The sequence below is a fragment of the Rhinoraja longicauda genome, chromosome 1, assembly GCF_053455715.1.
Source record: "Rhinoraja longicauda isolate Sanriku21f chromosome 1, sRhiLon1.1, whole genome shotgun sequence".
In the NCBI taxonomy this organism is placed as follows: domain Eukaryota; kingdom Metazoa; phylum Chordata; class Chondrichthyes; order Rajiformes; family Arhynchobatidae; genus Rhinoraja; species Rhinoraja longicauda.
In genome coordinates this window covers 37,697,668-37,723,809 of record NC_135953.1, presented here as the reverse complement: position 1 = coordinate 37,723,809, position 26,142 = coordinate 37,697,668, and the positions used below count along the sequence as shown (strand labels likewise).

The following is a 26,142-nucleotide window of genomic DNA, read 5'->3' as shown; positions in this document are numbered from 1 at the left end:
CTCACTGATGCAGCCTCATTACCAATGCAATTCTATGGGTGCTGCAGTCCACAGGTAGAATCATTGATTGCCCTCGAGGCCTCTTGTTACTTCATGCTCTCAGAAGAGATTCCGGGCGTACACCGGCCCCATCCCCGAACTCAACCTCCGCTTCATCGATGACTGCATTGGTGCTACCTCTTGTACCCATGCAGAACTCACTGACCATACATTTAATTTCCAATTTCCATCCTGCCCTTAAATATACCTGGACCATCTCCGACATCTCCCTACCATTTCTAGACCTCACCATCTCCATCCCAGGAGACAGACTAGTGACTGACATCTACTATAAACGCACTGACTCGCACAGCTATCTGGACTACACTTCTTCCCACCCGGTTTCCTGCAAAAAGTCTATCCCCAACTCCCAAATCCTCCGTCTGCGCCCGGGATGAGGTGTTTCACACTAGGGCATCAGAGATGTCCTCATTCTTCAGGAAACGGGGCTTCCCCTCTTCCATTATAGATGAGGCTCTCACTAGGGTCTCTTCTACATCCCGCAGCTCCGCTCTTGCTCACCCTCCCCCCACTCGTAACAAGGACAGAATCCCCCTCATTCTCACCTTCCACCCCACCAGCCAGCGTATCCAACAAATCATCCGGCAACATTTCAGTCACCTACAATGGGACCCCACCACTGGCCATATCTCCCCATCCCCTCCCCTTTCTGCGTTCCGCAGAGACCGTTCCCTCCGTAACTCCCTGGTCCACTCGTCCCTTCCAACCCAAACCATCCCATCCTCGGGCACTTTCCCCTGCAACCGCACGAGATGCAACACCTGTCCCTTTACCTCCCCCCTCAAATCCATCCAAGGACCCAAACAGTCTTTCCAAGTGAGACAGAGGTTCACCTGCACCTCCTCCAACCTCATCTATTGCATCCGCTGCTCCAGATGTCAACTTATTTACATCGGCGAAACCAAACGCAGGCTCAGCGATCGCTTCGCTCAACACCTGCGCTCGGTCCGCGTTAACCAATCTGATCTCCTGGTGGCTGAGCACTTCAACTCCTCCTCCCATTCCCAGTCTGACCTTTCTGTCATGGGCCTCCTCCAGTGCCATAGTGAGTCCCACCGGAAATTGGAGGAACAGCACCTCATATTTTGCCTGGGCAACTTGCAGCCCAGTGGTATGAACATTGACTTCTCCAACTTTAGATAGTTCCTCTGTCCCTCTCTTCCCCTCCCCCTTCCCAGATCTCTCACTGTCTTCCTGTCGCCACCTATATCCTTCCTTTGTCCCACCCACCTGACATCAGTCTGAAGAAGGGTCTCGACCAGAAACGTCGCCCATTCCTTCTCTCCTGAGATGCTGCTTGACCAGCTGAGTTACTCCAGCATTTTGTGAATAAATACCTTCGATTTGTACCAGCATCTGCAGTTATTTTCTTACATTACATATTCTAAATATAATTGTTGATAAGTAACCAAAAAGGTAGAAATATTTGATATAATAAATCTAATACAAAACATTTTAGCCTGTCAATTAATTATTCAACCTCTGGATAGACACAAGCTGGAGTAACTCAGCGGGACAGGCAGCGTCTGTGGAGGGAAGGAATGGGTGATGTTTCGGGTTGAGACCCTTCTTCAGACTCTGAAGAAGGTCAGCATTAAAACTAAGTTAACACTAACATGGACTGTTTGGAACAAGTACTTGCAGCAATTTCTGCATATCTCCACGACTACCTCGGAGTCAAGAGTTATGCGGCATAGAAATTGGCCATTTGACCCAACATACCCATGCTGAGGTGCCTTGCTGAGCTATTGCAAATGTGCCTATGTTTGAGCATATCGTTCCCAATCTTTCATTTGTACCTGTCTAAATGTATTTTAAATTATGTTATTGTACTTGGCAGTCCATTCACTATGCCCATTTCTCGAGAAAATGTTGCCTCACATGTCCCCTTTAAATTTTTCTCTTCTTTTAAAAAAAAAATTTACACAAATTTACACAGGACACCGTCAAACAGTACAGGACAGTACAAGACATATATACCCCCCTCCCCATCCCCAAGGCTCAAAAACAAAGAAAAAACCCGAGTCTTTGTGTTCAAATGTTACATGTTAGCAACAGCAGCATACGAATATAAATAAATGATTATGACTGTTGGGGGAGTCCAGAACAAGGGGCCACAGTTTAAGAATAAGGGGTAGGCCATTTAGAACGGAGATGAGGAAGAACTTTTTCAGTCAGAGAGTGGTGAAGGTGTGGAATTCTCTGCCTCAGAAGGCAGTGGAGGCCAGTTTGTTGGATGCTTTCAAGAGAGAGCTGGATAGAGCTCTTAAGGATAGCGGAGTGAGGGGGTATGGGGAGAAGGCAGGAACGGGGTACTGATTGAGAGTGATCAGCCATGATCGCATTGAATGGCAGTGCTGGCTCGAAGGGCTGAATGGCCTACTCCTGCACCTATTGTCTATTGTCTATTGTATTGACTGTGTAGACAATATTTTCAGTTAAAGGAAAAATCTTTAATAAAATCTACAAAAGGGTTCCAGGTGAGAACAACGTTTCCGCGGGCCTTGCACCATTTATACCTGATCTTTTCCAGGGGTAAAAAGGAGAGCACCTCCTTTAACCACTACAAAAAGGGTGGAGCTTTTTTTGACTTCCAGTTAAAATGAATAAGCCTGCGAGCAAGCAATGATGCAAATGCTAAAGCATTTGCTTGTAAATTTGTAAGCTTACAGTTTGGGGGCGGTATTCCAAAGATAGCTGTGTGCAAATCAGGATTTATAATCTGTCTGCAGATATGGGAGAATACCTCAAATATATTTCCCCAGTAGCTGTTGAGAGGGGGACATGTCCAGAACACGTGTCCTACGGAGGCTGGGCTATGGCCACATCTAGGGCAGCCAGGATCTGTAATAGACAAGATTCTGGCAAGTTTGTCTCTTGAATAATGAAGACGGTGAAGCACTTTTTTCTCTTCTTTGCTTAAACTTACGGCCTCAAGCTTCAGACCCCAACTGATCATTCCACATTATTTATGCCCCTCAAGATTTTATAAACATCTTATAATGTCATCCCTCAGCCTCCTTTGCTCCAGGGAATCCAGTCCAAAACCATTTCTTCACCACCTTCTCCATCTGTGTGACCACTTTCAAGAAACTCTGTATCTGTACCCTTCTGTCTCCCAGGATATGTCCGACCTTACTTAACTTGCCAAAATGCTTCAATTTGCACTGATCAGAGTTAAATGCCATCTGGCATTCTGTTGCCCTGTTTCTCTGTTGATCTAAATCCTATTGTATCAACCTTGTTCATTGTTGACTGCACTAACAATTTGGGTGTCATCTGCAAACTTACGAATCACGCCACCTACGTTCACTTCCAAATTGTTAATACATTTCTAACAAACAGGTAACCCAGCCAAGATCCATGCAGGACACCACTGGTCACAGGCCTCCAATCTGAAAAACAACTCTCAAGTACTAGACTCTGACTCCAAGCCAATTTTGTATCTCGCTGGTTACATCACCCTGATCTCACCCTTCTGGACCAGCCTACCTTTCAAAAGCTTTGTGGAAGTCCATGTAGAAAATAACTATTGCCCTGTCCTCGTCAATCCTTTTGTTCACCTTTCCAGAAAATGCAATTAATGAGAAACAATTTTCCCCATACAGTACATTCTCGCTGCGACCTTCATGGGTTTCCTCCAGGATCTCCACTTTCCGCCCACACTCCAAAGACGTACAGGTTTGCAGGCCTGGTTTGGTTAGAATTGTAAGTTGTCCCTTGTGAGTGTAAGATAGTGTCGGTGTACAGGGATTGCTGGTCAGTGCAGATTTGGTGGGCTGAAGGTTCTGTTTCCGCGCTGTATCTCTAAACTAAACAAAAGGAGGGAATACCCTGCATTTTTTTTTTTAAAACAACAATTTTGGATAATTGTTGTGAGTTACTAGTCTTCTCCATTCTCTGCATTATGTTCACCAAAAAGTGAAAATTCATATGATTAGAATATATTTCCACTATTTCTGGAGCTAGTAACAAAGGAATCCATTGTGATCACATAATAACAGGCTGGCCTTTGTGGAAACAACACTTGCCTACTGCACACAATTTGTCCACTGTGTTGAGTCTGAAAGACATTTATACCACAACTGGTCCTCTCTCATTGTATGAATAAACTTTGGTGGTAATATTTATACTAAACCTTATGAAGGTGCAAACGTCCCATGCACAAACTTCACTTCATGCTTGAAGGTCAACATTTAACTTGCATTAAATAGTGGCAACAGCAGTTTGAAATTTATAATGTAAACACAAGTCACTGTGACAGGAGTTTTAGTTTCTTTAAAAACTTTGAGCAACTGAAACTCTGGAAATAAGGAAGTGATTTTTGTTGCTCAAAAGCATCAGACATTAACCCAATTCAGCAGTAAGTGTATGTATTTGGATTACAATCCAGGAAAACTTAAGTTTAAAATCCTCTGTCAAAATAAGAATTTGAATTCAATAAATCTGGCATCAGGAATTGAACATGCAAATTGTCAGTCTAATAAATGCTCAACTTTGTTCATTCAATCCCATAGGAAGGAATGTGACTGAATCGAGTTGTTTTGATAACATTCCTACTTTTGCCAAGAATATTGTAGTTGGTCTCCAATATTTGCACATTGCCATGAAATGCATGACCCTTATTCCACAGAATAACAACATGGAATTCCATCGCAACATAAAAATCCATCACTTGCTCCAAACAATGTGTCTTGTATTTTCCTTCCACTAGCCAAGAATATACAATTATACTTCCATTCATTTTCCCTTTCTCCACCGATCTGCCTATTGGTTTTCCCCCTTCAAATTCTGATCAAATTCTGTTTATCGCCACAGAAACTTTCACCAAACTATTGCTCTACTTTTCTGCCCTTACACCGAGAGAACATTGCTGCATGCCCTGTATTTATTGCTCATCTCCAAATACCAGTATCATTGAGCATCTTCTTAATAATTTGAAGTCTATCTGGTGAAGGTACCCTCAGTAACATCAGCAGTTCCAGTGTTAATATTTGGATCCAATTACAATGAGTGAACAATTATACTATTTCAAGTGAGAAAAGTCGGGAGAAAGCAGAGGGTATGGTCAGGGTGTTTTTGGTAGATGTGGATGGTTTAGCAGAAGTGCAAAAATCTTGGAGTTCATACAGTGAATTTTATAAATGATACACAGTGCAGCCAAGGTAAACGAGTGGAAGAGTATTGGAATGTTTGAGGTGAATATTGGTTGTATAGCAATTCCATTCAACCAGGCAAGTGGAGGTTTATATTACTTGCTTGATTTTGGGCCCTGCAAGTGGGTGGAAAGCTGAACAACTAATCTACGAACAGCTTTGGTTGCAATAGGGACTTCGGACTTTTGTTTGCAGTAATATTGGGGTTTTTTAAAATTTACTTATCTTTCTTTTGTTTATTATGTTATCTTTGAGTACTGTGTTTACAGACCCATTGTGCTGCTATAAGCAAGAATTTGTTTGTTCCATTTTTAGTACGAGACAATTAAACAATCTTGAACTTGCTTATTGCTAAATTTTATATTTCCGTATCAAATTCAAATGAAGGGCTCTACCATGAAACATTAACTATTTCTCTTTCCACAGATACTACCTGACCTGCTGGGTATTTCTAGCATTTTCTGATTTTGTTCCACATTTCCAGTACCCGCAGATCTTTGATTTTTTGGTCATATTTATAACACTGGTCAAGTTTAACTTTGTGGTGAATGAACATTCTGCAACATGTCGATCAAGACAGTGATGGTAAGATGTCAAATGCGAATGGGTAGGTAGAAAGACATCCAAATGGTCCTTGCCTAACACAAATCAGTTTAGTTTATTGTCACGTGTACCAAGTTACAGTGAAAAGCTTTTTGTTGCATGCCAACCAGTCAGCAGAAAGACAATAAATGATTACAATCAATCCATTTACAGTATATAAGGGAACTTATCAGTATGATAATGGAATAACTTTTAGTGCAAGGTAAAGTTTAGTGCAAGGTAAACAACGTTTAGTGCAAGGTAAACAACGTTTAGAGCAAGGTAAACAACGTTTAGTGCAAGGTAAACGTTTAGTGCAAGGTAAACAACGTTTAGTGCAAGGTAAACAACGTTTAGTGCAAGGTAAACAACGTTTAGTGCAAGGTAAAGCCAGCAAAATCCAGTCAAGGATAGTCCGAGGGACATCAGAGGTAGACAGTAGTGTTCCCTGGAATAATTTATCTACCAAAAACTCAAATGCTGTGCTAATCTTGTCGCATACTGGCAAAGGCTGCTTCATTTTCAGCAGAGCGACAGAGCGATAAAACTGGCCCCTCGACCCAACTCGCCCACACCGGCCAACAATGTCCCAGCTACCCTAGTCCCACTTGCCTGCGCCTGGTCCATATCCCTCCAAACCTATCCTATCCATGTATCTGCCTAACTGTTTCTTAAACATTGGGATAGTCCCAGCCTCAACTACCTCCTGTGGCAGCTTGTTCCATACACCCACCACCCTTTGTGTGAAAAAGTTACCCCTTGGATTCCTATTAAATCTTTTCCCCTTCACCTTGAACCTATGTCCTCTGGTCCTCGATTCCCCTATTCTGGGCAAAAGACTGGGCATCTACCCGATCTATTCCTCTCATGATTTTGTATACCTCTATAAGATCTCCCCTCATCCTCCGGCACTCCATGGAATAGAGACCCAGCCCACTCAACCTCTCCCTATAGCTCACACCCTCTTCTCCTGGCAACATCCTCGTAAATCTTTTCTGAACCTTTTCAAGCTTGACAATATCTTTCCTATAACATGGTGCCCAGAACTGAACACAATATTCTAAATTGGGTCTCACCAACGTCTCATACAACTGCAACATGACCTCTCAACTTCTATACTCAATACTCTGACTGATGAAGGCCAAAATGCCAAAAGCCTTTTTGACCACCGTGGAGCTCGGAGAAGCAGCAAGCAGAAGCAGAGAGAAGAGACCATTGGCTTGAAAGTCCGTGACAAAGAAGGCAAGTCGCAGAGAAAGAGTTTAAAAAGAGCACTGAGATCCAGGTTGAGGTAATTTACTAATCAGCCCTAAAGTAGTTGATTAGGTCATAGATAAAGTGCAGCTGTAGCGGAGCAGCCTTGTTGAGGTGAAGTGCCTTGGGAGGTAAAGTGTGAGTCTTTGGCGAGGAGGCTATACTTGGTTGAAATTTGATTTTTGTCACTGAAGAAATGGCAGGCAAGTTGATGCAGTGTGTTTGCTGCAGGATGTGGGAAGTCAGGGACACCAATGGAGCTTCTGGAAACTACACCTGCAGGAATTGTGTCCAGTTGCATTTCCTGAATGAACATGTTGCGGAACTGGAGAAGCAGCTGGATGACCTCAGGCCCATCCGGGAAAACAAGAGTTTCTGGACGGGACCTACAGTGAGCTTGTCATGCCAATGATTCAGGAAGAGCGAAGGTGGTTGACTGTGAAAAAGGGGAGTAAACGTGGAGTGCAGGAGACCGCAGGAGACCCTGCCTAATTAGGTTGCGCCTAATGAAAACAAGTACACACTCTTGGGAGCTGTCAAGACGCTTTCAGTGCGAGCGGCTCCAATCCTGGCGATGAGATTTGACCGGCGAGACCGACGTCGGGCAGAGCCATAGTGGTGGATGACTCCATTGTCCGAGGTGCAGACAGGAGATTCTGCGGCAGCAGGCGTGACTCGAGGGATGGTCTGTTGCCTCCCTGGTGCCAGGGTTCAAGATGTCACGGACCGACTTCAGAACATCCTCGAGACAGAAGGTGAACAGCCAGAAGTAGTTGTGTATGTGGGCACAACAAACTAAAAAAAAAAAAAAATTTGAGGAAGGATATTCTTGCTATGGAGGGCGTGCAGCGTAGGTTCACTAGGTTAATTCCCGGAATGGCGGGACTGTCGTATGTTGAAAGGCTGGAGCGATTGGGCTTGTATACACTGGAATTTAGAAGGATGAGGGGGGATCTTATTGAAACATATAAGATAATTAGGGGATTGGACACATTAGAGGCAGATAACATGTTCCCAATGTTGGGGGAGTCCAGAACAAGGGGCCACAGTTTGAGAATAAGGGGTAGGCCATTTAGAACGGAGATGAGGAAGAACTTTTTCAGTCAGAGGGTGGTGAAGGTGTGGAATTCTCTGCCTCAGAAGGCAGTGGAGGCCAGTTCGTTGGATGCTTTCAAGAGAGAGCTGGATAGAGCTCTTAAGGATAGCGGAGTGAGGGGGTATGGGGAGAAGGCAGGAACGGGGTACTGATTGAGAGTGATCAGCCATGATCGCATTGAATGGCGGTGCTGGCTCGAAGGGCTGAATGGCCTACTCCTGCACCTATTGTCTATTGTCTATTGTCTATAACAACATCTGGAAGAAGAAGAAAGAGGTTCTGCAACACGAGTTTAGAGAGTTAGGAAGAAGACTGAAAATCAGGACTTCTAGGGTGGTTATCTCTGGATTGCTTCCTGTACCTCGTGCTGGTGAGGGCAGGAACAGGGAGATAGGGGATATAAATGTATGGCTGGGGGGCTGGTGCAGGGAGCAGGAATTTAGATTTATAGACCACTGGGATCTCTTCTGGGGTAGGGGTGACCTGTAGAAAAGGGACGGGTTACACCTTAACTGGAGGGGGACCAATGTTATGACAGGCAGGTTTGCTAGTGCTACACGTGTGGGTTTAAACTAAATAGCGGTGGAGGTGGGGTTGACAAATTGGGAGTATAAAGATGGAGTTAAAGGGGAAGTGAATATAGGAAAAGTTTCAGAAGACTCCCGAATTAATGGGAAAGAAAGTTCGAGAATGGATAAGAGACTAAGGTCAGGGTCAATAGTGACTGGTGTGAGAGAGGAGGTGAATACCGAAGTTAAAGTGTTGTATTTGAATGCGCAAAGTATAAAAAAATAAAGTGAATGAGCTTGAGGCTCAGTTAGATATTGGCAAGTATGATGTTGTGGGAATTACAGAGACATGGCTGCAAGAGGATCAAGGCTGGGAGCTGAATATTCAGGGGTACACAACGTATAGAAAAGACTGACAGGTGGGCAGAGGGGTGGGGTCGCTCTGTTGGTAAGGAATGATATTCAGTCCCTTGCAAGGGGTGACATAGAATCAGGAGATGTAGAATCAGTATGGACAGAACTGAAGAATTGCAAGGGTAAAAAGACCCTAATGGGAGTTATCTACAGGCCCCCAAACAGTACCCTGGATATAGGGTGCAAGTTGAATCGTGTTAAAATTGGCATGTCGCAAAGGTAATGCTACGGTGGTTATGGGAGATTTGCAGGTAGACTGGGAAAATCAGGTTGGTACTGGACCCCGAGAAAGAAAGTTTGTGGAATGCCTCCGAGATGGATTCTTAGAGCAACTCGTACTGGAGCCTACCAGGGAGAAGGCAATTCTCGATTTAGTGTTGTGTAATGAAACGGATTTTGTATCGCAATGGAGATATGTTCGTACAAAGGAAAATCCCGCAGATGAAGCCGGAGGACTAACGGCAGACCGCTTCTTAAACCTTTAAAAGAAGGCAGAAAACTCCTGGCGGATGGGCAAAATTTGAGACCACACCAGACGCGCGGGCACGTGCGCACCGTTCGGCTGCAGACTAAGAACAATATCTTGGAAAGATCGGCAACCAAGATATGTCTGCTACTGGAAGCTGATACTTGACTTAACATGGACTGATGATTTTGTTGATTGAATAAATACTGTAATAGATTAGATGCCAATGTATAGTGCATGCTTTGATTATGTATGGAGTTTTTTTTTCTTTGGCTCCTCTTTTTGTTTGTATTAGTAATTGTTGCGCATGAAGGGATTAAAAGTACCATTAGCAAATTTGCAGATGATACTAAGCTGGGGGGTAGTGTGAATTGTGAGGAAGATGCAATAAGGCTGCAGGGCGACTTGGACAGGTTATGTGAGTGGGCGGATACATGGCAGATGCAGTTTAATGTAGATAAGTGTGAGGTTATTCACTTTGGAAGTAAGAATAGAAAGGCAGATTATTATCTGAATGGTGTCAAGTTAGGAAGAGGGGATGATCAACGAGATCTGGGTGTCCTAGTGCATCAGTCACTGAAAGGAAGCATGCAGGTACAGCAGGCAGTGAAGAAAGCCAATGGAATGTTGGCCTTCGTAACAAGAGGAGTTGAGTATAGGAGCAAAGAGGTCCTTCTACAGTTGTACCGGGCCCTGGTGAGACCGCACCTGGAGTACTGTGTGCAGCTTTGGTCTCCAAATTTGAGGAAGGATATTCTTGCTATTGAGGGCGTGCAGCGTAGGTTCACTAGGTTGATTCCCGGAATGGTGGGACTGTCGTATGTTGAAAGGCTGGAGCAATTAGGCTTGTATACACTGGAATTTAGAAGGATGAGAGGGGATCTTATTGAAACGTATAAGATAATTAGGGGATTGGACACATTAGAGGCAGGAAACATGTTCCCAATGTTGGGGGAGTCCAGAACAAGGGGCCACAGTTTAAGAATAAGGGGTAGGCCATTTAGAACGGAGATGAGGAAGAACTTTTTCAGTCAGAGAGTGATGAAGGTGTGGAATTCTCTGCCTCAGAAGGCAGTGGAGGCCAGTTCGTTGGATGCTTTCAAGAGAGAGCTGGATAGAGCTCTTAAGGATAGCGGAGTGAGGGGGTATGGGGAGAAGGCAGGAACGGGGTACTGATTGAGAGTGATCAGCCATGATCGCATTGAATGGCGGTGCTGGCTCGAAGGGCTGAATGGCCTACTCCTGCACCTATTGTCTATTGTCTATATACTTATAACAATTAGGGGCTGGTGTGTAGGAGCCATTTTGCATTTATTAGTTATTTTTGCTTGTTATTATTACCTTGTATCCTGCTGTAGTTTGGACACTATAGAGTTAATGCAATGCTTACGTAGGGGCTGGGCGGAGCTTGAGAGCGGGAGTTTGGGTACGTGCTGGCAGGGGTTCAGCCAAAGGCTCCGCCAAAAGATTTATTAGCCAAGATGTGTAATCGGTTGTAAAGTCTTATTGATAAGATTAATACAGACTCCACCGAAGTTATATCTGGTAATTCGTATCGATCGCATAGACGGTGGAATTTTACCTAGCAAATCAATAACCAGTCGATGACAAGAGATAGGCCAATATGTTTATTGCACCTTCAAAATAAAGACGACTAACTGTTCAAACGTCAAGGAGGGTCTCTATTATTGACAGCTCGAGTTATAAGCTTTATCGCTCACCAGGCAAGTGGCAGCTTGGGAGCTAATTGATAGACGAGAAGCTGGCCGCTACAGATTTGATAAGGAAACTCAAGGTAAAAGAGCCATTAGAGGCTAGTGATCATAATATGATGTTTTCATCTACAATTTCAGAGGGAGAAGGGAAAATCAGAAGTGTCAGTATTACAGTTGAGCAAAGGGGACTATGGAGGATTTAGGGAGGAGCTGCCCAAAGTTGACTGTAAAGAGACCCTAGCAGGGATGACAGTGGAACAACAATGGCAGGTATTTCTGGGAATAATACAGAAGGTGCAGGATCAGTTCATTCCAATGAGGATGAAAGATTCTCAGGGGAGCAAGAGGTGACTGTGACTGACAAGGGAAGTCAAGGACAGTATAAAAATAAAAGAGAAGTATAACACAGCAAAGATGAGTGGGAAGCCAGAGGATTGGGAAACTTTTAAAGAGCAACAGAAAATTACTAAAAAGGTAAAACGGGGAGAAAAGATGAGGTACGAAGGTAAGCTAGCCAAGAATATAAAGGAGGATAGTAAAAGCTTTAGGTATGTGAAGAGGAAAAAAATAGTTAAGACAAATGTGAGTCCCTTGAAGACAGAAGCAGGTGAATTTATTATGAGGAACAAGGAAATAGGAGATGAGTTGAACAGGTACTTTAGATCTGTCTTCATTAAGGAAACAAACTCCCAAATGTACTAGGGGCCAGAGCTCCTAAGGTGACTGAGGAACAGAAGGAAATTCACATTCGGCAGGAAATGGTGTTGTGTAGACTGATGGGACTGAAGGCCGATAAATTCCCAGGGCTTGATGGTCTGCATCGCAGGGTACTTAAGAACGTGGATCTAAAAATCGTGGATGCATTGGTGATCATTTTCCAATGTTCTATAGATTCAGGATCAGTTCCTGTGGATTGGAAGGTAGCTAATGTTATCCCACTCTTTAAGAAAGGAGGGAGACAGAAAACGGGAAATTATAGACCGGTTAACCTGACATCAGTGGTGAGGAAGATGCTGGAGTCAATTATAAAAGAAGAAATAGCGGCACATTTGGATAGTAGTAACAGGATTGTTCCGAGTCAGCATGGATTTAAGAAGGGGAAATCATGCTTGACTAATCTTCTGGAATTTTTTTAGGGCGTAACTAGGAAAATGGACGAGAGCCAGTGGATGTAGTATACCTGGACTTTCATAAAGCCTTTGAAAAGGTCCCACATATGTGATTAGTGGGCAGAATTAGAGCACGTGATATTGGGGGTAGGGTACTGACATGGATAGAAAATTGGTTGGCAGACTGGAAACAAAGAGTAGGGATTAACGGGTCCCTTTCAGAATGGCAGGCAGTAACTAGTGGGGTACCGCAAGGCTCGGTGCTGGGACCGCAGCTATTTACAATATACATTAATGACTTAGATGAAGGGATTAAAAGTACCATTAGCAAATCTGCAGATAACACAAAGTTGGGTGGCAGTGTGAACTGTGAGGATGATGTTATGAGGATGCAGGGTGACTTGGACAGGTTGTGTGAGTGGGCAGATGCATGGCAGATGCAGTTTAATGTGGATAATTGTGAGGTTATCCACTTTGGTGGCAAGAACAGGAAGGCAGATTATTATCTGAATGGTGTCAAGTTAGGAAAAGGGGACGTACAACGAGATCTGGGTGTCCTTGTTCATCAGTCACTGAAAGTAAGCATGCAGGTACAGCAGCAGTGAAGAAAGCTAATGGCATGTTGGCCTTCATGACAAGAGTTAAGGATAGGAGCATAGAGGTCCTTCTGTAGTTGTACAGGGCCCTAGTGAGACCACATCTGGAGTATTGTGTGCAGTTTTGGTCTCCAAATTTGAGGAAGGACATTCTTGCTATTGAGGGAGTATAGCGTAGGTTCACGAGGTTAATTCCCGGGATGGCGGGACTGTCGTATGTTGAAAGACTGGAGCGACTGGCTTGTATACACTGAAATTTAGAAGGATGAGAGGGGATATTATTGAAACATATTGGATCATTAAGGGATTGGACACGCCAGAGGCAGGAAACATGTTCCCGATGTTGGGGGAGTCCAGAACCAGGAGCCACAGTTTAAGAATAAGGGGTAGGCTATTTAGAATGGAGATGAGGAAAAACGTTTTCACTCAGAGTTGTGAATCTGTGGAATTCTCTGCCTCAGAAGGCCAATTCTCTGGATGCTTTCAAGAGAGAGTTAGATAGAGCTCTTAAAAATAGCGGAATCAAGGGATATGGGGAGAAAGCGGGAACGGGGTACTGATTGTGGATGATCTGCCATGATCACAGTGAATGGCGGTGCTGGCTCGTAGGGCCGAATGGCCTACTCCTGCACCTATTGTCTATTGTCTTTTATCTACCTGCGATGATTCAGGGAATCATGCACCCGTGCTCCTAGATCCCTCTGCTCTACAACACTACCCGGTGGCCTACCATTTACTGTGTAGGTCCTGCCCTTGTTTGACGTCCCAAAATACAACATCTCACACTTCTCTGTATTAAATTCCATCAACCATTCCTCCACCCACCTGGCCAATCGATCCAGACCCTGCTGTAATCATTCACAACCATCTTCACCATCTGCAAAACCATCAACTTTTGTATCATCAGCAAAGTTGCTAATCTCATCCACAAATCTGATATTGATGACAAACAGTAACGGGCCCAGCACCGAACCCCGAGGCACACTAAGTCTCCAGTCTGAGAAACAACCTTCCACCATCACCCTCTGCTTCCTTCCATGGAGCCAATGTGCTATCCATGGAGCCAATGTGCTATCCATTTGGATATCTCTCTTTGGATCTCATGCGATCTAACCTTCCAGAGCATCCTACCACGTGGAACCTTGTCGAATGCCTTACTGAAGTCCATGTACACAACATCTACAGCTCTGCCCTCATCAACCTTTTTGGTCACGTCACAAAAATCAGATTTGTGAGACATGACCTCCCACGTACAAAATCATGCTGACTGTCCCTAATCAGCCCTTGTCCATCCAAATGCCTGTATATCCTATCCCTCAGAATACTCTCCAGTAAGATGTTAAGCTCACCGGCCTATAGTTCCCAGCATTTAACCCTGCAGCCCTTCTTGAAAAGAGGCACAACATTTGCCATCCTCCAGTCCTCCAGCACCTCTCTTGTATTTATGGACGGCTCGTAAATTTCAACCAGGGCTCCCGCAATTTCCTCTCAAGTTTCCCGCAATGTCCTCAGATATATCTGCTCAGGCCCTGGAGATTTGTCTACCTTCAAACACGACAGTACCTTCAGTACTTCTTCAACGGTAAAACACGACAGTACCTTCAGTACTTCCTCAATCCTTGGAAACCTCTGCCTCTGACCCAATAGCAAAGGTCAATGAAGAAGCAGCTGGCACTGACTAGGCTAAGGACATTGAGCCAGGAAAGACTACCTCCCATGTCCTTAGAATAAGATGATTGGCCTCCAAAACCACCATCCCTTGAGCAGGGCATAACTCTAGCCACTTAATTATTAGTCCACCTGCCTCCATCTATCACGACAGATTTTGTCGTCGTCTCCACCTCTCTTCCAGCCTTCTCTCCCACTCATTACTACAATCAGACTGATTGTGGCTTTTCTGTATGTTTATGTTCTAATGAAGATAACTGCAAAATTATAAAAGTAGTCCTAATAAGTCATAAGCAGATCAGGCTTTAATTTTTTTTTTTAATTGCACTTACTAGACTGTGCAATTATACCATCACAAGTTTTCAACAAAAGGAAGGGAATGTTAAATGCAGCCACTTAGCATTTGCATGTGGAAGCTGCTGATCAAAAAGACCAAATGGTTTTTTCCACATTGTACAAGGTTAAGGCACATTTAAGATCTTAGGGAATACTTGATACAAAGTTACTGCATGTTTTTGTAAATGAGCAGATCTCATATACAAATAATATCTTCTGTCCTGCTTATTACCATTGGAATTGTGCATTCTAAACTGATGTATTGATGCCATTTGTGTCCTGATCTCAGCTTGTGGTGTCTAATATGCAAACCGATTAGTAGAAATGGTTGGGATGGATTATTTGGCATTCTGTGGTAAACAGCAGTTTTCAGATTAGAGAATAACAGGCAATAGTGATCTACAGGTATCAGTGCAAGGGCACAGATATGGGCATGCAAGGAATTGTTCAAATTTGCAGGCAACACTTAGCAGTTTGGTGCAAAAGGATTGGTACTGTGGTATCTTGCAGAGTTATGCTTAAACTGGCTGGCGTATTTACCAAAATTAAAATGCAAGTACACTTCCAAAGTATTTACCTTGCTGTAAAGTGTACCAGATCACAGATAGGTCACAAGAAACTCAATACAATTACAAGCTTCTCCTCTTTAAACATAATAATTATAGGAATAACAACTTGTTCTATCTTGAAAAATGTTGCTCAGCCTTAGTCATGTCAGACAAGCCTCGCAACTATAATTATGCATACTATTTCAAATCAACACTGCGCAACACACCAGTGAAATTACCAAATTTGACTTCTTGCCTCAATTTCTCTGTCGAAAGATAATTTGATTATCACATTTGAACTAGAGCGTATAAACTGCGGGCTAAATCTTCTGTTTTTAAAATCAGTCAGAAACGTTTACCAAATAAAAATGAATCCATTGCGTCCAACTCATCCATGATATCCAGGCAGATACCATTAGACACATTAGACCTATATCTTGCTTTTTTTTAAAATCCAAGTACATGTCGAAAATGCTTTTTTAACATTGTAATCAATCTGCTTCCACCACTTTGTGGCAGCTCATTCCTTGCAACCACCGCCCTCACGTGTGGAGAAACTTGCCACATAGGTCTCCTTTAAATTTCTCTCCTCTCACTTGAACTTGTGACCTCTAGTTTTAAACTCCCCCATCCTAGGAAAAAGACCAAGATTATTTGCCCCATCAATGCCACTCAATTTTATAAACCTCAAGTCTCCAAACCCCACTCTCTTCCATTCCATGTAGAATAAACCCAGCCGATTGAATCTCTCCTAATGTAAATTTTTCCATTCCAGGCAACATCCTGGTGAATCTATTCAGAACCGTTTCTAATGTTACCACATCTTTCCTGTGGTGTGGCAACCGGAACTCTACACAATACTTCAAGTGCAGCCTGCCCAATGTTAATATAGCATCTAATGTTGTATTCAAATGCCTCCAATTCTGAAGGCGTATACATACGCCAAATGTCATCCTCGCTATCTTATGCAGTTGACTGGATAGGATTTTCAGAAAGCTATGAACTTGCACCTCAAAAAACCTTTGCACTTTAACACTCCGAAGTTCCCTGCCATTAACTGCACATGTCATTAGTATTTGATATCCCAAAACACATTAGTTCAAACTTCTCTTGCCTAAATTCCAGCAACCTCATTCCACACAACTTTCTAACATCTACATCTCTCTGCAACCTTTCAGATCCTTTCGATCTTTTCTACTATTCCACCATTTTAGTGCCCTCAGCAAACATATTCTCATATTCATCTGCATGATAAACAACAATAGTCCAAGCCCTGATCCCTGCAGTGCACCACTGGTAGAGATGATGCAAAGTGCTGGAGTAACTGAGCGGGTCGGGCAGCATCATTGGAGAACATGGATAGGTGACATTATGGATTGGGACCCTTCTTCAGTCTAATTGTAAAGGGGGGGGGTGAAGAGATAGAAAACTGGAGGAGAGGAGGAGCACTGACAAAGCGTGGCAAGTAATATCTTGCTACAGACGAGGGGGCTTTTTGACAGACAGATAGCTGGATGAAGGCAAGAGATGCAAAGACAAAGGTGAAGACCAGGAAAACTCTATCCTTATTCCATCTGGGGGAACAGGTGTAGAACTATGGGACAGAGGTGACGCGGGGAGGGATTCATCTAGGACAACGGGGGGGGGGGGACCATGTTTACTAAAGATTGAGGATATCTCAAATGTTTTAAAATAATAAGTCTTACCTTGGGACCAAATGCAGTGACGGCGGAGAAATTGAAAGGGGATAGCGTCTTTGCAAGGGACTGGGCAGAAGGGTACTCTAGAAAACTGGGAGTTGGTAGATCTGCAGTAGATGTCAGTCGATAGTCTGTCCCATGATGGAGACAGAGAGATCAAGAAAGGTATCAGCAATAGTCCAAGTGAATTTGAGGGCAATGTGGAGGTTGGTGGCAAAGTTAATGAAATCAATGAGTTCTGAATGGGTGCAAGAGACACCCCCGATGCAGTGGTCGATGTAGTGAAGAAAGAGTTGGGGGATATTGCCACTCACATGTTTGGAGCAAGAACTGTTCAACATAACAGACAAAAAGACTAGCATAGCTGGGGCCCCATGGTGACACGTTTAACCTGGATAAAGTGAAAGAAGTAGTTAAAGGCAAGGACAAGTTCCAGCAGGCAGAGGAGTGCATTTGTCGAGGAAAGTTAATTAAGTCTCTGTTCAAGGAAGAACTGGAGGGCCTTGAGACCTCCCTGTTGGGGTTGGAGGAGTAAAGGAACTGGACATCCATGGGAAAGATGAGTCAACGAGGGGCTAGAAATTGAAAGTTATTGAAGCATTGAAGGGCATATGAGGTATCTCAGATATAGGTCCAAAAGGGCCAGACAACCGGGGGGAATGGATGGAAGTAAGGTATTTGAAGATGAATTCTGTGGGGCAGGTGCAAGTAGAAATAATGGGTTTGCCAGGGCAATCCTGTATGAGAAATCTGGGAAAGGGATAGAAGTGGGTAGTGTGGGGTTAGGGAATAATAAGGTTGAAAGCTGTTGGGGGTAGATGGCTAGAGGGGATGAGATCAGAAACAGTATGGGAGATGATGGCCAGGTGTTCGATTGTGTTCTAGGGGTCATGGTCTAGCATGGTAGAGATCAGCCTACGACAGCACCACTGTCATGGTGACTACAGATTTGCATTCAGTAAGAATCCCTTCAATCACGAACCTCCACCTCCTCTGACCACAACTATTTTCGATCCATTATGCCAACATACCTTGGATCGAGGTGCCCTAACTTTCTGGACCAGTCTATCATGCAGAACGTAGAATTTGGAAAAATACAGCACAGGAACAGGGCCTTTAATCCACCATGTCCCTGCTAAACACGCCAAGACAAACCAATTTCATCTGTCTGCACATCATCCATAATCCTCAATTCCCTGTGTATACACATGCCTATATAAAAGGCTCTTGAACATCATATCTTGTCTTCTCCGCCCCTGGAAGTATGTTGCAGACATCAACCACCCTGTGTAAAAAAAAATATGCCCTGTATATCTCCTTGCTAAGTCACACTTACCGCCCTGCCTTTATCAATTTTCTTAATTGCCTCCTCAAAAATCAGAACCAGATTGGAGAAACAGGATTTCCCTGTACAAACAATTCTATGGCTGCCAGCTTCAAGGAGGTTCAAAGGTTAGAAACAATGCCAAACGCAAGCATTGTAAATGAGATCTCTCACACGTTGCAGAGTTCAATCTTTTTTTTAAGTAACATTGGATAGGGAAAATATGAACAGATACGAGGCCATTATCAATTAAAAAAAATTTTTTAAGTCTTAATATGGAAGAGCATATTAAGTGCAAACCATAAATTTTGTCGGAAATTTGGTTGAGTATGTCATGATATGTGTGCTATTGAGCACTTCTATTGCAAGTGCTCAACAGAAGTAGACTTGTAGGCCTGCATTTTATAACACAGGACGACGCATGCCACTGTTTATGCAATTAATTCCCAGTCAATTGCGTTCAGTTCGCAAAGATGCGAATCCATTCAATTCCCTTCCAAGACTTGCCACGCTTTTTTTTTTAAATATCCTGTGACATCAAGGGCATATCCATCACTCGGGAAGTTAGGACGTTTAATAACATCAACCTAAAGGGCGTTTGATTTGTTGGAGGGGTTTGGTAGACTCTAGACGGCAGACTTCGGGTCCGAACTCCTCGCTTCAAACGACCGCCGTTGTATGAACGCATGTGTTGTACTACAGTGACATCTAACTGGTACTCGTCCTGAATCTTCCTGACCTAGATTTGTAGACAGAATTTGAGGGAGGTGGGGATGGGTGGGGATGGGTTGCATAATCTTAAATCAGACGGATTCACAGCTCTGACTGTGAATCTTTCCCTGCCAGGGCATGGAATGGTTCAAGCCGCAGCAACACAAATAAACACTCACCGCGCCCATTCCGCAGGTCCCTTTCAATCACTCACCGCCAGCAAGGGATTTTCAACCCAAGCCCCAGCTTTTTTTGTTTTAAATGTAACCCACCTCTGGGGAAACGTAAGAGACGAAAGAAGGCTTGGCTGTTTTCCCCACTCCCGAGCCCAGGCTCAGCATGTCGGTGGCTGGCGTTGTTTCCCCCCCCGGGTTACTTTGTTGCGGCTTCCTCAGGTAGTGCGGCCACGAATTAAACTTGTCTCAATCCCAATCCCACCTTCCGCACGGCTCCCATTGGCTCCAACTCCACCTCCCAATACTGGACGTCGGTGCTCGCAGCCGCGGGTTTATTAGTCGCTGATGGTGTCGATCACAGTGAAGGGCGTCTCCCCACCGCCCCCGCTCCATCGCTACTCGCTCCCCGCTGCCTCCTCGCACTCCTTTTAAGGGCTGAGAAAACAGTGGACTCTCCCTTCATTGCTCAGGTGAAGTGTCGATCATCGATGGCTTTCCGTCACCACCACCATCATCATCATCAATCATCATCATCATCATGTAGTGTAGTGTAAGAAAATAACTGCAGATGCTGGTACAAATCGAAGGTATTTATTCACAAAATGCTGGAGTAACTCAGCAGGTCAGGCAGCATCTCAGGAGAGAAGGAATGGGTGACGTTTCGGGTCGAGACCCTTCTTCAGACTGAATTTGAGGGAGGTGTGGATTGGGGGGGGGGGGGGCATAATCTTATTATCCGACATGGAGATGGATGTGTGTGTACACATATATATATATATATATATATATATATATATATAATAGTGCGAAAATAAAGTTCAGTGTGTATATATACACATAACTTTATTTCCTCGTTTATTATATTGTCCATAGAGTACTATCATATCATATCATATGAAGTGGCAGATGTTTACATAGAACTGGTCTGAAGAAGGGTCTCGACCCCAAACGTCACCCATTCCTTCTCTCCTGAGATGCTGCCTGACCTGCTGAGTTACTCCAGCATTTTGTGAATAATCATCATCATCATCATCCTTGTCTGAACAAGGGACTCGACCCCAAAAGTCACCCATTCTCTCCAGAGATGGTGTCTGTCCCGCTGAGCTACTCCAGCATTTTGTGTTCCAGATAGAACAATGAAATGCTTACTTGCAGCAGCACAACGGAATATGCAAACAGAGTGTGCCAGAAGGAACTGCAGATGCTGGTTTAAATCGAAGATAGACACAAAAAACTGGAGTAACTCAGAAGGGTCTCGACCCGAAACGTCACCCATTCCTTCTATCCAGAGATGCTGCCTGTCCCGCTGAGTTCAGCATTTTGTGTCTACCTTCTATGTAAACATTGAAGGTATTTATTCACAAAATGCTGGAGTACCTCAGGCAGCATCTCAGGAGAGAAGGAATGGATGGCGTTTCGGGTCGAGACCCTTCTTCAGACCACTTCTATGTAAACATCTGCCACTTCTATGTAAGCATAGTACTCTATTTCCTCATTTATTATATTGTCCATAAAGTTATGTGTATATATACACACTGAACTTTATTTTCACACTATTATATATATATGTGTACACACACATCCATCTCCATGTCCGGCAGAGATGCAGCCTGACCAACCGAGTTAGTCCAGCACTTTGTGTTTTGCTCCAGATTCCAGCATCTGCAGTTCCTTGTGCCTCCAGCTTTATGCCAAGGCCATGTTTACTCTCAACTTGAGGTAGGTGTAAGCACTTGGGTTGCCAACTATCTCACTCCCAAATAAGGGACAAGGTGACGTCACCGCCCCGAGCCCCACAAGCCCTCACCCAACGGCCACTTGCTCCTGCTCCACCAATGGCGGTCGCCCGGGCCAGGAGGCGGGTTGCTATGCAACCTCCGTTAGGCGGTGCCTGGGCCTCCAAGCCTACACTGTCCGGACCTACAGTGTCAGGGCCTACAGTGTCCAATAGGGTTGCCAACTTCCTCACAACCCAAATACGGGACAAGTGATGTCACCGCCTTGCTCCCCACGTGACCTCACCCAGCCAGCGGCCATGTGCTCCCGCTCCACCAATGGCGGCCGCCTGGGCCAGGAGGCGGGTTGCTACACAACCTCCGTTAGGCAGTGCCCGGGCCTCCGGGTCTACACCCGGAGATAGACACAAAATGCTGGAGTAACTCAGCAGGTCAGGCAGCATCTCGGGAGAGAAGGAATGGGTGACGTTTCAGGTCGAACCCATCCTCAGTCTGAAGAAGGATCTCGATCCGAAACGTCACCCATCTTCTGCTGGACCTCCATGAGGCGGGCAGCGAGGACTTCACCATGGACGACGAGGGCGACAAAAATATCCACAAACTGAAGAAGGCAAAGAGGAAGGGGCGAGGATATGGCTCTTAGGAAGGCCTCAGTTTCTACCTAAAAGAAACAAGGAACTGCAGATGCTCGTATACAAAAAAGACACAATGTGCTGGAGTAACTCAGTGGGCTAGGCAGCATATCTGGACAACATGGATAGGTAATGTTCCCGGTTGGGACCCAATTTATTTTGGCCCTGACCTGTTAAGGAATTGGACACGTTAGAGGCAGAAACATGTTCCCCAGTTGGGGGAATCCAGAAGCAGGGGCCGCAGTTTAAGAATAAAGGGTAGGCCATTTAGAACGGAGTTCAGGAAAAACTTTTTCAGTCAGAGAGTTGTAAATCTGTGGAATTCTCTGACTCAGAAGGCAGTGCAGGCCAATTCTCTGGATGCTTTCAAGAAAGTTAGATAGAGCTCTTAATGATAGCGGAGTCAGGGGGTATGGGGAGAGGGCAGGAACGGGGTACTGATTGTGGATGATCAGCCATGATCACATTGAATGGCGGTGCTGGATCGAAGGGCTGAATGGCCTACTCCTGCACCTATTGTCTATTGAAACGTCACCTGTCCATGTTTCTGTCTGCTTCTACCTCCCTCCACCCCTCCCCACTTGGCTCCAACTGCACACTTCTCTTTCCTTATTTGTCTCTACCTATCATCCACCTGTCACTATCTCACAGCTTCACCCTCCACTGCCCCCAATTTGCTCCTTCAGTCCATCGTGATCTTTCTCACCTGGTTCCACTTATCAACTGCCAGTCCCTCACTCTCCCACTCGCCTCTTTCTACTGGCAATTCACCCTCTACACTCAGTCAATGCAGACTCTTGATTCAAAATGCCAACTACCCTTTGCCTCCACATATACTGCCTGACCCGCTGAGTACCCCAGCAATTTGTTTTTTGCTCCAGATTTCAGCATCTGCAATCTCCCTTGTCTCTCCGGGTATATGGTTCTGGTTGTTAATCAAATGGGCCAATATGACAACAAATATGTTTAAAAGTGGTGCCAAATTCTGAAGGACATACCTTCCATCCTCAAAGAGATATACAGGAGATACTGCCTTAAAAAGGCAGCTACCATCGTCAATGACCCACACCACCCTAATCTCACTCTCAAATACCCCATTATCATCAAATACCAATTATGGTCTGGTTACCTCGTATTATTCATTATCTATTTATTGTTTATTGATTATTGTATATTTATTTATGTATTATTGCATTAATGGGCTCATGAAGCTGCAGTAAGTAAAAGTTTCATTGTACCATTGCCAGTATGTATAACAATTGAATGCACTTAACTATCTCTTGACCCAAAGGTCTCTGGATGAGTGAATCAATATTTAAACCAGAGGATGTAGATTTAGCATTATTTCAAGAATACAAAAACAGGGATGTAATGTTAAGGCTCTGTAAGGTGCTGGTCAGGCTACATTTGGAACATTGTGAGCAATTTTGGGCACCATATCGGAGGAAGGATGTGCTGGCTCTGGAGAGGATCCAGAGGAGGTTTACAAGAATGATCCCAGGAATGAGTGGGTTAACATATCATGAGCATTTGACGGCACTGGGCCTGTGCTCCCTGGAGTTTAGAAATGATGAGGGGGGACCTCATTTAAACTTACCAAATAGTGAAAGGCTTGGATAGAGTGGATGTGGAGAGGATGTTTCCACGAGTGGGAGAGCTACGACTAGAGGTCAGATGTTGCAGATGCATCTCACTTTGAGGTCATTGGTAAGGGAACAGTCCCATTCCAAAACCTTAATGGTTATTTATAACACAATCATTGTATGAAATGGAATTAATGTAGAATACACTTGGACAATAAAAACTGCATCCATGAGGTGTTATTAGCCATCAACAGCAGTGAAATCTGTTACTTATCAGCCCCAAATATCCCCCAATCTATGAATAAAATGAAGGCAGGGGGGATCTCTTGCTTTTGGAAAGGCAATGCATGAGAAGAATCTGGTGTACCTAAAAGTGGGATGCAAATTTTGAGACCGTACAACACGTGGCAAAGCAGTTTGCAATGGACGGAGTTAAGCAACTCCAAAACAAAGCGATCAGATGCTCTGCAATGTTGCCACATCGAGTCGTGAATGATGATGGAGAATTAAAGAAACAACAGGAAGGGGAGGAGGCCAAGGCTACCCTTATCCTTAATAATCATGGGGCCCTGAATGCAAGTGTCAAAGACTGAAGCATTGGCAACCATCTTCAGTCAGAATTGTTGTGTGAATAATCCATTTCTCTTTTCTCCTGAATCCCCCTACATCATAAAAGCCATACATTTAAGTTTGCAGATGACACCGAGATTGCTGGGGTCACAGATGGTGAGGAAGGTTGTCAAAGTATACGGCAGAATATAGATCAGTTACAGAAATGGGCAGAGAAATGGCAGATGGAATTTAATCTGAGCTAGTGTGAGATGTTGCACTTTGGAAGGTTGAATGTAAGGGGAAAATGTACAATTAATGACACAATCCTTAACAGCATTAATGTGAACTGTTAATGTAATCTTGGGGTACAAGTCCATAGCTCCCTGAAAATGGCAACACAAGTACATAGTGATAAAGAAGGTGTTTGGTTTATCTGCCTTTATTAATTGTGATATTGAGTATCACTGTAAGGAAGTTATGGTGCAGCTTTATAGGACTTTGGTTAGTCTGCATTTGGAGTTGCATGCACTTCTGGTCACACCATTACTGGAAGGATGTAGAGGCTTTGGAAAGGTTGCAAAGGAGGTTTACCAGAATGATGCCTGGATTAGGGGGCATAAACCATAGGGGGAGATTTACCACTTCTCTGGAATTTCTCTGGAATACTGGAGGTTGAGAGGAGACCTAATATAATTATGTAAATTTATGAGAGGCATAGATAGGATTGAGAGTCAGGACCGTTTTCTCAGGATAGATATTTCAAATACTAGATGGCATAACTTGAAGGTGAGAGGGGCAAACTTTAAAGAAGATGTGCAGGGCAAGTTTTTTTACACGAAGGGTGGTGAGTGTTCCGCAGAGGTCTATAGGAACTCCAGATACGACCTTAACAAGGCCATCAAAAAGGCCAAAAGGGACTTCCGCTCAAAGCTGGAGGATGGGGCGGATGTTCGGCCACCGTGGCAGGGTTTGAATGCCATCACCTCCGGCAAAGCGAAACCAGGAGGCAGCTCAAGCGACAGCGAAGCATCGCTCCCTGACGAGCTCAATGCGTCTATGCACACTTTGAGAGGGAGAACACTGACGTGCCTTCCCAAGGCCCCCATACATGGTATTACAGTCACAGTCACAGAGGCTGACGTCAGAAGATCCTTCGGGGGGTGAACCCTCGGAAAGCTCCTGGACCTGATGGTATACCTGGTCGAGTTCTCAAAACCTGTGCAGACCAACTGGCTGGGGTTTTTGCAGGCATTTTCAACCTCTCACTACTGAGGGCTGAGGTTCCCACCTGCTTTAAGAGGGCATCAATAATACCGGTGCCCAAGCAGAGTAAGGTGACGTGCCTCAACGACTATCGACCAGTGGCACTAACGTCTGTGGTAATGAAGTGCTTTGAGAGGTTGGTTATGTTGGATATCAACTCCTACCTCAACAAGAACCTCGACCCACTACAGTTTGCTTACCGTCGCAACAGGCCAACGGAGGATGCGATCTCACTGGCTTTCCACTCAGCACTGGACCACTTTGACAATAAAGACACTTACAGTATATCAGGCTGTTGTTTATAGACTACAGCTCGGCGTTCAATACCCCTCCAAGCTGGTTACCAAGTTCACGGAACTGGGTCTCTGCGCATCCCTCTGCAATTGCATCCTCGACTTCCTCATCCACAGACTACAGTCTGTTCAAATTGGCAGAAATACTTCTTCCTCATTAACAATCAGTACGTGAGCACCTCAAGGCTGTGTGCTCAGCCCCCTGCTCTACTCACTCAATATTCATGACTGTGTAGCCGGACACATTGCGAACTCCATCTTCAAGTTCGCCGACGACACCACTGTTGTTGGACGAATTACAGACGGTGATGAGTCAGAGTATAGATGTGAGATCGACCGATTGACCAAATGGTGCCAGCACAATAACCTGGCTCTCAATATCAGTAAAACCAATGAACTGATTGTGGACTTTGGAAGAGGAAGGATGAGGACCCACAATCCTGTTTATATTAACGGGACAATGGTGGAGTCAAAAACCAAATTCTTGGGCGTGCATATTTCCGAAGATCTTTCCTGGACCCAGCAAACTGATGCAATTACAAATAAAGCACATCAACACCTCTACTTCCTGGGAAGATTAAGGAGATTCGGTATGGCAGAGAGGATTCTCTGGAACTTCTACAGGTATACGGTAGAGAGCATATTGACTGGTTGCATCACTGG

At 44.4% G+C, this 26,142-nt stretch overlaps 1 protein-coding gene across 5 annotated transcripts in view; it reads right to left on the bottom strand.

The window, feature by feature from the left end:
• mtmr12 (myotubularin related protein 12) overlaps positions 1 to 19,655 on the bottom strand; it is a 72,954-nt gene extending 53,299 nt beyond the window's left edge. For 4 of the 5 annotated variants that reach the window (XR_013546170.1, XM_078394917.1, XM_078394983.1 and 1 more), the window contains exon 1: positions 19,517 to 19,655. Coding sequence is in view for 4 of the 5 variants with exons in the window: in XM_078394917.1 (XP_078251043.1) it covers positions 19,517 to 19,585 (69 nt within the window). In the remaining variant the exon portion in view is untranslated. Of the gene's footprint in view, positions 1 to 19,423; positions 19,473 to 19,516 lie in introns of those variants that run through there. The other variant, XM_078395006.1, reaches the window with a different exon arrangement.
• Positions 19,656 to 26,142: the final 6,487 nt, after the last annotated feature.